Here is an 11,923-nt window from a genome sequence, read left to right on the forward strand (position 1 = left end):
TATAGAATATTGCTGAACAGCGAGTGTACCTGTCTGATTCTTACTTTGGAAGCTTCCTCTCAGGGGTGTACTCCACCCTGTGAGGTGTGGGGTGTCAGACTGCCCCTAGTGGGGGATGTCTCCCAGTTAGGCTACTCAGGGGTCAGGGACCCACCTGAGCAGGCAGTCTGTCCGTTCTCAGATCTCAGCCTCCATGTTGGGAGATCCACTGCTCTCTTCAAAGCTGTCAGACAGGGTCATTCGCATCTGTTCAGGCCTCTGCTGCTTCCCCTGTTGTTTTTTTAGCTGTGCCCTGCCCCCAGAGGTGGAGTCTCAGTTGAAAATGCAGAAATCACTGGTCTTCTGTGTCGCTCGCGCTGGGAGTTGGAGACTGGAGCTGTTCCTACTCGGCCATCTTGCTCCGCCCTCTTGAAGGAAATTAAAAATTCTACTCCAGTAAACACACGAATGATAAGCAAATGAAACAGGCTTATTGCTGATATGGAGAAAGTTGTAGTGGTCCGGATAGAAAAACAGTCCAACCATGACATTCCCTTAAGCAAAAGCCTAATCCAGAGCAAGGCCCTAACTCTTTTCAATTCTATGGTGGCTGACAGAGGTGAGGAAGCTGCAGATAAAAGTTTGAAGCTAACAGAGGCTGGTTCATGAGATTTAGAGAAAGGCTGGTTCATCTCTAAATTTAGAGAAATTTAGAGAAAGATTTAGAGAAAGAGATTTACATTATCTCCATAATGTAAAAATGCAAGGTGAAAAGCAAGTACTAATGTAGAAGCTGTAGCAAGTTATCTAGAAGATCTAGCTAAGATCATTGATGAAGGTGGCTACATGAAACAATAGATTTTCCGTGTAGGCAGAACAGACATCCATTGGAAGAAGATGCCATCTAGGACCTTCATAATTAAAAAGGAGAGTTCAATGCCTGGCTTCAAACTTCAAAGGACAAGCTGACTCTTCTGTTAGGGACTAATGCAGCTGGTGACTTTAAATCAAAGCCAGTGCTCACTTACTATTCTAAAAATCCTAGGGCCTTTAAGAATGATGCTAAATCTACTCTCCCAGTGCTTTATAAATGGAACAACAAAGCTTGGATGATAGCACATCTTTTTACACCATGGTTTACTGAATAATTTAAGCCCTTTGTTGAGACCTACTGCTCAGAAAAAATATTTATTATTAATATTTGAGACGGAGTCTTGCTCTGTCACTCAGGCTGGAACGCAGTGGCATGATCTCAGCTCACTGCAACCTCTACCTCTTGGGTTCAAGTGATTCTCCTGCCTTAACCTCCTGAGTAGCTGGGATTATAGGCGCATGCCATCACGCCCAGCTAATTTTTTTGTATTTTTAGTAGAGATGGAGTTTCACCACCTTGGTCAGGCTGGTCTCAAACTCCTGACATCAAGTGATCTGCCTGCCTCGGCCTCCCAAAGTGCTGGGATTACAGGCATGAGCCACCACGCCTGGCCAGGAGATTATTTTTAAAATCTGACTGCTCTTTGACAATGCACCTAGTCACCCAAAAGCTCTCATGGAGATGTGCAAGGAGATAAATGCTATCATGCCTGCCAACACAGCATTCATTCTGAAGCCCATGAATTAAGGAGTCCTTTTGACTTTCAAGTTTTATTATTTAAGAAATACATTTCATAAGGCTATAACTGCCATAGATAATGATTCCTCTGATGGATCTGAGCAAAGTAAATTGAAAACCTTCTGGAAAGGATTCATCATTAAGAACATTCATGATTCATGGGAGGAGGTCAAAATATCAACATTAACAGCAGTTTGGAATAAGTTGATTCCAACCCTCATGGACGACCCTGAGGGGTTCAAGTCTTCAGTGGAGGAAGTCACTGCAGATGTGGAAATAGCAAGAGAACTACAATTAGAAGTGGAGCCTGAAGATGGGACTGAATTGCTGCAATCCCATGATCAAACTTGAATGAATGAGAAGTTGCTTCTTATTGATGAACAAAGAAAATGGTTTCTTGATATGGAATCTACTCCTGGTGAAGGCAGTGTGATCACTGTTGAAATGGCAACAAAGGATTTTGAATATTACATAAACTTAGTTGATAAAGCAGGTGGCATGGTTTGAGAGGCTTGACTCCAGTTTTGAAAGAAGTTCTACTATGGGGTAAAATGCTATCAAACAGCATCACACACTACAGAGAAATCTTTCATGAAAGGAAGAGTCAATTGATGCAGCAAACTTCATTGTCTTATTTTAAGAAATTGCCACAGCCCCCAGCCTTCAGCATCCACCCCTCTGATCAGTCAGTAGCCATCAGCATCGAGGCAAGACCCTCCACCAGCAAAAAAATGATGACCCACTGAAGGCTTCGATGATCATTAGTGTTTTTTAGTAATAAAGTATTTTAAAATTAAAGTATGTACTTTTTTTAGCCATAATGCTATTGTACCCTTAATAGACTGCAGTATAGTGTAAACATAACTTTTATACTCACTGGGAAACCAAAAAAGTTATGCAACTCACTTTATTGTGATATTCACGTTATTACAGTGGTCTGGAACCAAACCCACAATATCTTTGAGGTATGCCTGTATTAAAAATTTAATTTACTAGCATGAATTATACCATTCATCTTTATATTGTGCAATGTCAGTTTTAAATGCAAATATAAGATCTTTCAACTTTTATGCAGAATCCACCAAAATGACTCATTTCATATTTTGTAGCTCCTACATACATATGTATTTTGTTCTTATTAGAATAGTGGAAACACTGCAGAAAACTAACTCATCCGTTTTTGTTTTACTTGATATATGAACATCTTAACAGCACTCCTTGCCTTAAGCTTATTGAGGAAGGACTAAAAAGAAAAGGAACTATGAGTTGCCCTGTCCTTCCCTCTTCTTCTGTATCAATTTCAGCATAAGTTGTTGTCTAATACAGGGAAATAACACAAGAAAGAATATGATAGGGTTCCTTGACCATTTGTGTTTCTTAGAACACCACTGCCTTCTTTCTGCTTTCGGAGCACGATCTGGTTCAAATGGAAAATGTGGCCTCCGAGGCAACACACCTACCTTGTGCTCACTTTGAATCTCACTGAACTCAGGCATGTAGTGGGTCTACCTGCAATTCTGTGCTCATTAGGCATAGCAAACCCTATATGCAAGACAAAGAAGGTGACCACACATATCTTGCATTCTCCTCTGCTCACACTCAGGCTGCATTGTTAGACTTCACATAAAATACAAGTTCGAGGGTGAAAAAAGATGTTCAAGATGGCGACAGCAGATCATTAAATGAAGGGCAGCCCTTCTGAGCAAGGGTCCTGTGTGATTGCACAGATCATACGCCCATAAGGCCAGCCCTGGGTTTATGGTGAATACCATAGCCCTGGCAACTATGGTGAATACAAGCAGCTAGGTATGGGCAAGAGATCTCAAGCTGACAGCCTGAGGGCCAAATTCATCCTAAGATGTGTTTTTATGTTGGATCTGAATGCCTTCAGGTCCGCTCTTCCAGTTCACCACAGTGTCTTCTGCCACCTTTTGTCTCACACTCAGCCTGACTCATCATTTCAGTTCCTGCCTGACCCGTGTAGGCATCTGAGTTTGAGACCTCTGAATGAAGGCAGATGACAACAAGTAAGAATGGTGATGCAGGAAGGGCTGATGTGCTGGGATGGGGACTCTGGGCGGCACGTGGTGGTTGGAGATGATGGGTCATTAAGGGTTTAAGAAGATGTGCATCTTGGAAAAGCAGCACAGGGAATACTGGGGAGAATAAGTTAGAAGTGGGCAGAGAAGAGCCAGAGAGACCAACTGGTGCAATTGGAGTGATTCAGGCAAGAGGTGGTAAGGTCTGAACTATGCCATAGAGGTGGAGGATCAGGGTCAAGATGTTACTCAGTGCTGAGTTGGAGTGTGGGTGAAGGGAAGGGGGATGTCAGGGATGACCTAGGTTTCTGGCTCGGTTGGTGGAAGGCATACCATGGCTTTCTCTGGGATAGTAAATACAGGAGGAGCAAGCCGTGAACTGAAGCAAATGATTTCCATTTTCAGTCCTTTAAGTTTGAGGAGCCAGGAGGACACCCAGAAGGAAAGCGCCTTGTAGGTAGTTGGATGGATTCATGATGCTCAAAATCAGGACCTGGGCTGAGTTGTCGGCAGGAGCTGAGTCTGCAGGAGGAATGAGGAGAGAAGAGGCTGAAGGTGGAACTCCAGAGGGTGACATTTGAAAGCAGGCAGAAGAGGAAGCACTAGCCAAAGAGCTGGAGAAGGCCAGGCAGGCAGGCGGGACCAGGAGAGAGTGGTAGTGGAAGCCGAGGGAGGAAGGAAACGCCTTCTGAGGTGGGTGGCTGGGTGTCGGCGGGAGCGGAGGGTGGCTACCACAGTTTCCAAGCAAAAAGCAGAGGCTTGACTAGAATAAGAGGACTGGAGAGCACCCCGAGGGGCAGCAGTCGGGTTGAGGGGCTGAGAGGCATTGCTGACGAGGTTGGTCGGGGAGCAGATGCCCTAAGGACCCTACTGGGGAGGCTTGCCAAGTGAGCACCGGAGCTGAGAGCCGGGGAGGGCCGAGAAGGCCCTTGCTTGCTGATTTATTTCTTTTAGAATGCTGAGATTCGAGGAGGTTTACATGCTGAGGGGAAGGGCCCCTTCTTTTCAGACCCAGGTAACCTTTGAAACAGGGCCAGCTGCCTCCCAGGACTGTTGGTTAAATGACGGAATACATAGAAAGTGCATAGTAAATGTCAGCGTCACCAGCATCCTTGGCAGCCCTACTCTGGGGAAACCTAAGATGCGATGCAGACTGCACTCTCCTCTCTGCAGTTCCTTTGAACTTTCTCCCATCTTTCTGTCATCCCCCTTGAAGAGTTGTCAACATGCAGTGCCTCTCTCCAAGGCTGACGGTTTGCTGCCAAGTGTGGGAGCATCTGAGCTGCCCCAGATTCTCAGAGCACAGTGATGTGTCTGGGTCTCATGGTTTACTGGCCTCTTCCCTTGATCCTGTCTTAGATGCTCTGAAATCATTTGCATTTATCCTGTCTGGGCTTGTCTGCAGGGCAGTAGTGTTTACTCTCTCTGAAGGCATGTGAAAATACAGCCTGAGGTTCTAGTACCAGGACAATGAAGCTGCAAATGGGGACTCCCCTGTTCCTACAGAAATAAGGATGCCCTAACCCAAGAAGCTGACTCCATCTCTATCCATTTCCTATGCCTCCAAATTGCCACAAGCTTAGTAGCTAAAAACAGAAATGAACTCTCTAACAGTTCTGGAGGCCAGAAATTCAAAATGAGTCTTGCAGGGCTAAAATCAAGGTATCAGAAGGGCCGGTTCTTTCCAGAGGCTTGAGGGGGGAGAATCTGTTTCTTGCCTTTTCCAGCTTCTCGTGGCCGCCAGCATTCTTTGGCTTGTGGCCATATCACTTCAGTCTTTGCTTTTTTCATCACATTCCTTCCCCCTCTCTTGTGGTCAGATCTCCCTTTGCCTCCGTGTTATAAGGATACTTGTGACTGTATTTATTCAATAGGACCACCCAGATACTCCAGTATAGTCTCCCCATCTCAGAATTTTTTTATGTAATCAGATTTGCAAAGTCCCCTTTGTTTCCTTTTGACCCAGTCACAGGCTCCAGGGATTTGGACCTGGATCTCTCTAGGGGACATTACTCAGCCTAACACATCATCTTCAGAGGGGACTCTCCATGCACTCTGGTGAAGGAGACAGGGAATGCATTACAATCATTTTACTTCTGAAGAGATTAAAACGTTTTGACATTATAGTGGCAACACAGACTTTGGAGTTGGTGGCTGGGCCAAAACCAGAGCCAGGCCTCTGGCCCAAGCCTGGGGCACATCTATAGCCCAGCACTGGGGCCCTGCCACTGCAAAGCCTCGGTGTGAGACGGGACCCTGCAGGGATTTTCAGGGCTGCTGGAGTTGCACAATGAGTCCTGGCTTTCAAGAGTCCATCTGCAGTTTCTGTGTTTGGTCAGAGAGGTGGCGTGGCCATGGCAATCCCCAGACAGAAAACACCTCACCTCATGTCTATCTGTGGGGCTTAGGGGCATGAGACAGGGGTGCCTCTGGATAGGGAATTGGTGTCCTTTCTGGGCTTTGCCAGGGCAGAGGATTGCCCGGTGATGGCATGCTAGGGCTCACCTCAGTGCAGAAGGAGCGTGGCGTCCTCACTGGCAGCCAGGGCCCTGCTTAGATCCAGGGAGTGAGAGGTTTTCCATCAGATCTCCGCTGCCAGGGCTCAGTCAGAGTTTTCTATTTTATTGTCTTGAACAGATGAGCTCAGCTCTGGGGGAATGAGGCATTGACAGGGAGATTCTTTTGTTTGTCTTATGGAGACTGAATCTCTCCCCGCTCCGTCAGACCAGGACCTAATAAACCCCACACTGAGCTGCCTAAACCCTGCCAACTGCACCCAGCTATGGGGCCTGCCTGCAAAACAGTGTTCATGCCACTTCCACCCTCAGCTGCCCCAGACCCAGGGCCAAGGACCCAGCTGCTTTCCCCTGTCCTGTCAGCTGCGCTCTCAGTCCACTTCGGGGGGAGCAGAATAGATGGAACGGATTGGAACAGTTTGGAAATGAGGGTGGCCTAGAATTTAGAGAACTCTGGAATCCAAACTGTAGGGTCTTTGTTACTTTTGTCCCACGTGAGTGTCAAGGACCAATTATTCTCATCACCCATCTGTGTTGTCAGTCTTGATGGCAGGTAGGGCAGGGGTTCTGCTGGCCCCAGCTGCCAGCAGGGGGTAAGGAAGCTGTGAGGGTAAGATTCATGTGGCTCTCTCACTGCCCCTTTCCACTGCCCTCTTCCCACCTCCTCCATAATCCACAAGTGTGAAGACAGGAAGAGCACATGCCCTTAGTAGTCACATGTGACTTCACTATCATTCAAGGCTATGTTCAATAATAATATTGCATATGAGCATTGCAGACTGTCAACTTCATCTAGAACCCAGTATAGTTCCAGTGGCCTTTTAGGACCTCTCCTGGGCACCGGGTCCAGAGCCACTCAGAAGGATATTGCTGAGTTCCTGTCCCATCGTGGCCGACTTGATCTCTGAAGGAGGCTTCTATACCCAGAGTCAGCTCCTTATTCAAGTACTTGGTATCTTGCCCCCCAATTCCCCAGCAGGGAGCCCTGGCATCCTGCTCCCAGTAGTGACAGGGGCATAGGCTTGGGGACAGCTCTCTAGGACAGCAGGTGGGCCTCAGGGACATGAATTGCTCTGTTAGGGCTGGTCCCACAGCCTGGAGCGGCTCAGCAGCTGGCAGAGCCGAGTTCCTGGTTACACCCAGTAGAGTCCTCTCCTCTGGCCATACTTCTCATGCTGCGTGTTCACCTGGTGATCAGACGTTTCTGGGTATCAGACCCAGTATCTGGGTGCCTGCAGCAAGCCAGATACTGTGTTCTAAGCACCGAGAATGTAATAAGGAAAAGCCACATTCCTTCATCCCTTGGTGCCTACACTCCAGTTGGGGGTGGGCGTGGAGGGAGGAGAGAGAAGCCCAAGCGTTGTGGAGATGCAGGATGACATGCTCTGTAAGAGAGCAGCATTCATGATACCCTGAGAGCTGAATGGAATAAAACAGAATAGGTCCCCAGAGGAGGGCATGGTGTCATAAAAGGACTCTGGATCTTAGGTCTTTGAAGGATAGGACTGAGAAGTCAGAACAGGAGCAAAGCATGGTGGTGTGAAGGTGGCCAAAGATGGGCATGGTGGAGGCTAAAGTGTAGGATCAAGTGTAGGGTGGGTCAGGGGAGTAGCAGGAGATGGTATGGAAAAATGTTTCAGGTCAGGTTATACAGAGCTATTAAAGCCTGCCATGGAGTCCAGACTCTAAATAGGAGGAACAGCAAAGGTTTAAGGGGTGAGGCCTCACTAGATCAGCACAAAACCTCCATCTGCCTCTTCTCCACCAGGAAGGTGCAAGGACACTCTCTCCACAATCACGGGGCCAACCACCCAGAACACATACGGGCGGAATGAAGGGGCCTGGATGAAGGACCCCCTGGCCAAGGATGAGCGGATTTACGTAACCAACTATTACTACGGCAACACCCTGGTAGAGTTCCGGAACCTGGAGAACTTCAAACAAGGTGCGTGATAAAGATCCGACCCAGGCAGCTCCTTCCCTTCCCCACGTCCTCTGTTTTTATCACAGCCGGGCCTCTTTGGGTGGTAATGGCAGATAGGAAGGTGACACTTTCTTCTGATGACTAAAGGACCTTTCCTTGGAGAGCGGTCCCCCTTCCCCACTCCCTCACATTCTCTGCCTCTCAGCGCTTCCCCTCCTCCCGCACTCCTGGGACATGGAAAACCTCCAGTCCAGAAGACCGCCTCCCTTTCCCATAGCCCTTGACAATTTACGAACCACATTCATGTATATTAGCTTCCTGGATCCTTGAAAGAAAGAGGTAGACGGGAATTGTCACTTCCCTGTGACAGATGAGGACGCTGAGGCACAGACAGGTTGAGTGATATGCTACAGGATGCTAGAAAGTGGCAGAGCCAAGACACAAACCTGGGTTTCCAGACCCCTCGTTGATCATCACTCACTTAACCACATGGGCTGCCCACCTCCTGCCATGCCACCCTGAAGCCTCCTGTTTTCTCCACACCTGCAGGTCGCTGGAGCAATTCCTACAAGCTCCCATACAGCTGGATCGGCACAGGCCACGTGGTGTACAATGGCGCCTTCTACTACAATCGCGCCTTCACCCGCAACATCATCAAGTACGACCTGAAGCAGCGCTACGTGGCTGCCTGGGCCATGCTGCATGATGTGGCCTACGAGGAGGCCACCCCCTGGCGATGGCAGGGCCACTCAGACGTGGACTTTGCTGTGGATGAGAATGGCCTATGGCTCATCTACCCGGCCCTGGACGACGAGGGCTTCAGCCAGGAGGTCATTGTCCTGAGCAAGCTCAATGCCGTGGACCTGAGCACACAGAAGGAGACCACATGGCGCACGGGGCTCCGGAGGAATTTCTACGGCAACTGCTTCGTCATCTGTGGGGTGCTGTACGCTGTGGACAGCTACAACCAGCGGAACGCCAACATCTCCTACGCCTTCGACACCCACACCAACACGCAGATCGTCCCCAGGCTGCTATTTGAGAATGAGTATTCCTATACAACCCAGATAGACTACAACCCCAAGGACCGCCTGCTGTATGCCTGGGACAATGGCCACCAGGTCACCTACCACGTCATCTTTGCCTACTGACACCCTTGTCCCCACAAGCAGAAGCACAGAGGGGTCACTAGCACCTTGTGTGTATGTGTGTGTGCGCACGTGTGTGTAGGTGGGTATGTGTTGTTTAAAAATATATATTATTTTGTATAATATTGCAAATGTAAAATGACAGTTTTGGTATATTTTTTTATATGGATTGTAGATCAATCCATACGTGTATGTGCTGGTCTCATCCTCCCCAGTTTATATTTTTGTGCAAGTGAACTTCTCCTTTTGACCAGTAACCACCTTCCTTCAGGCCTTCAGCCCCTCCAGCTCCAAGTCTCAGATCTTGCCCATTGAAAAGGTTTCATCTGGGTCTTGCAGGAGGCAGACAACACTAGGAACAGAAGTGAAAGAGGCAAGAAAGAAGTGCTATGTGGTGGGAAAAAAGTTTTAATGTATTGGAGAAGTTTTAAAAAACCAGAAAAATGCCTTTTTTAAAATAAAGAAGAAATTTAAAATCAGCCCCCAGTGCACTTTTGTTTAGCACCGATATGTCTGGCCAGGTGTTGGATCCCGCTCCCGGAAGGAGACGAGGTCTGGTGTTTCTTAGAAATGTTCTCTAACTGAACTGGGCTGCATCCCAGTTCAGTTCCTAAGAGCTCCTCCTCCTCTCCTGACAGGGACTTCCTGGTGGGGGATTTGGAATGAGCTGACCCCCATGTTCTCTTTAATTTTGTGGCATTGATCCCTTCATCTCTCTGTCACACTAGCTTCCTTGCTCTGTTCTGCTACTCCTCTCATCATTTCACCCAAGGTTGGGGAACCTGTTTATTCATTAGCCCTGCTTCTCGAGGGTCTGGTCTTAGGCACTGTTGAAAATACAAAGCTGAGTGAGTGCGACCTTGTTCCCGCACTTCCTTAAGAAGTTCTCAATCAATCCATCTCTCTCCTCCTGTCTCCTTCTCCCCATAACCCTGTCTGCCTTTTCTTGAACTAGCTCATTCAGCCAGGCTTTCCCCTCCTGCCTTTCCTTCCAGGAAAGGGGCCCCTTTCTGAAATGAGTTCCTTGAGGGAAGCGCTTGAGGGATGGGGAAGAACTGCAGCCCCTCCTGGTGCAGGGCTGAACCCTGTGCAGTGCCTGCTGTCCACAAGTGTGATTCTTCCTCCACATTACACAAAACAGGAGATAGAACATCTGAAAAAGCCTCAACAGGCATCTCCTGAGGTTATGAAGGAGGGCAGGACCCAGGGATGCTGCGGGGAGATCTGCACAGCTCTCCTGTTGCAGCTCCCCTCAGCCTCCTCCTGACCTCTCTGTAGGCGGCCTCACTTCCTGACCCCCAGTTAGAGGGTCACACCAGGGAGCACGCCCCTGTGTAGAGAACAAGGTGGGGGGCCACGAGGAACAGCCCTCCAGGGAGGCCGGCTGCAGCTTGTCTGGGTGAATCAATTGGCTTTAGAGCCAAACTGCCCACTCAGGCCAGGTGAGGACACTTCTCAGGTTCCTCCCACATGCTGGAAGGAGGAAGCAGAGGCAGGGGTAACCACAGGCCTGAAGCTGGGTGGTCGGAAATGTTTTCCCTGAGCACAACATCCAGGACTTCTTCAAGCAGCTTTCTTTTGTGGGGTTAAACTTTGGAAACACCAAGACTTAAAATACCAAGATTTAAACAAAGAATGAGTTTCTCCAAAACCTGAAGAGCAGAATCATGACCAGGCTATGCTCCACCTGCTACCGTCTAGGGCGAGCCCTGAGACCTGCACCCTGACCCTTCTGGGCCTCTGCCCTCACCTGTAAAATAAGGGGGTATTTCCCAGCCCTCAGACTTGCTGGTTGAGTCTTCAGCTCTGTAACACCTTGTCAAACTTAGAGCATTTTAATTGCTTGATACTGATGGGAAATATATTTATTTTTTTCCTGTTAAAAGACTTCCTAGCAATATATTTCAAAAGTAGAAAAAAAATTCCTAACAATTTATCATTTCATTCTTTTTATATTCATTGATTTATGTGTACATTTATTCATTCAGTAAATATTTATGGAGCCCTGACTGGGGATGGGAGTAAATAACACAAAGTCACTGCCCTCATAAAGCTTATATTCTAGAGAGTGAGAGAAAAAGAAATACATTATGTGTAATGTGACAGGTGACAATAAAATAAAGCAGGCAAAGATGGGAAGGGAGGAGGTTGAAGTTTAAATGAACAGGTCTGAGAGAGCCATCTGATCAGGGGATATGGAGCAGAAATGGAAGGCAGAGGAGTTGAGCGAATCTCAGACCTGGAGGCTGTGGGCAGGCAGACAGTAGGGAGCTAGAGGCCTGAAGGGGCCCCACGGGCACCCCAAGTGAGGCTGGTGGAAGCACCTACAACCAACTGAGCACCCTGGGCAGGAACAAGGTGCATTCTGCTGTCACTTGGCATCCAACACAGTTGAACACAGTTGGGTGATGGTGCGCAGGCCTTCTTCCTACCTGCCTCCTTCCCCACCGTGGAGATAGGTGTCTGATGGAGAAAACCATCTCCAGGGTCTGGGTCTTAGTCCTGCCTCTCCAACTTGTGTTTTGTGAGATCTTGGATAAGACCTCTCTAAGCCTGTCTGCCATCTGTAAAAAGGACCACATTCTGTCTACAAGAAGGGTAGATTCATGAAGATTCAAATAAAGCAAGGCAAGTAAAAGAGTATAAAACATGCCATTATCACTGTCTAAAGTGAAACTCCTTAACTTGATTTCCCAAACCAGCTC

At 48.0% G+C, this 11,923-nt stretch overlaps 1 protein-coding gene and 1 long non-coding RNA gene across 4 annotated transcripts in view; one reads left to right on the forward strand and one right to left on the reverse strand.

Moving 5' to 3' along the window:
- The window catches only part of OLFML2B (olfactomedin like 2B), a 45,232-nt gene extending 35,535 nt beyond the window's left edge, over positions 1–9,697 (forward strand). For both annotated transcript variants that reach the window (XM_017892677.1, XM_017892678.1), the window contains exons 7-8: positions 7,915–8,091; positions 8,620–9,697. In XM_017892677.1, coding sequence (XP_017748166.1) covers positions 7,915–8,091; positions 8,620–9,221 — 779 coding nt within the window. In that variant the 3' untranslated portion in view covers positions 9,222–9,697. The remainder of the gene's footprint in view (positions 1–7,914; positions 8,092–8,619) is intronic.
- LOC108542594 (uncharacterized) lies at positions 2,518–7,983 on the reverse strand. Of its 2 annotated transcripts, none has more exons than XR_001889311.1 (3): positions 7,891–7,983; positions 6,136–6,279; positions 2,518–4,152 (listed from the first exon to the last, which is right to left on the reverse strand). It is a non-coding gene; the product is annotated as an uncharacterized LOC108542594 (long non-coding RNA). The 2 variants fall into 2 exon arrangements; XR_001889310.1 differs by having other exon boundaries at positions 7,875–7,962.
- Positions 9,698–11,923: the final 2,226 nt, after the last annotated feature.

Source organism: Rhinopithecus bieti, unplaced genomic scaffold (genome assembly GCF_001698545.2).
Source record: "Rhinopithecus bieti isolate Rb0 unplaced genomic scaffold, ASM169854v2 scaffold_22442, whole genome shotgun sequence".
NCBI lineage: Eukaryota > Metazoa > Chordata > Mammalia > Primates > Cercopithecidae > Rhinopithecus > Rhinopithecus bieti.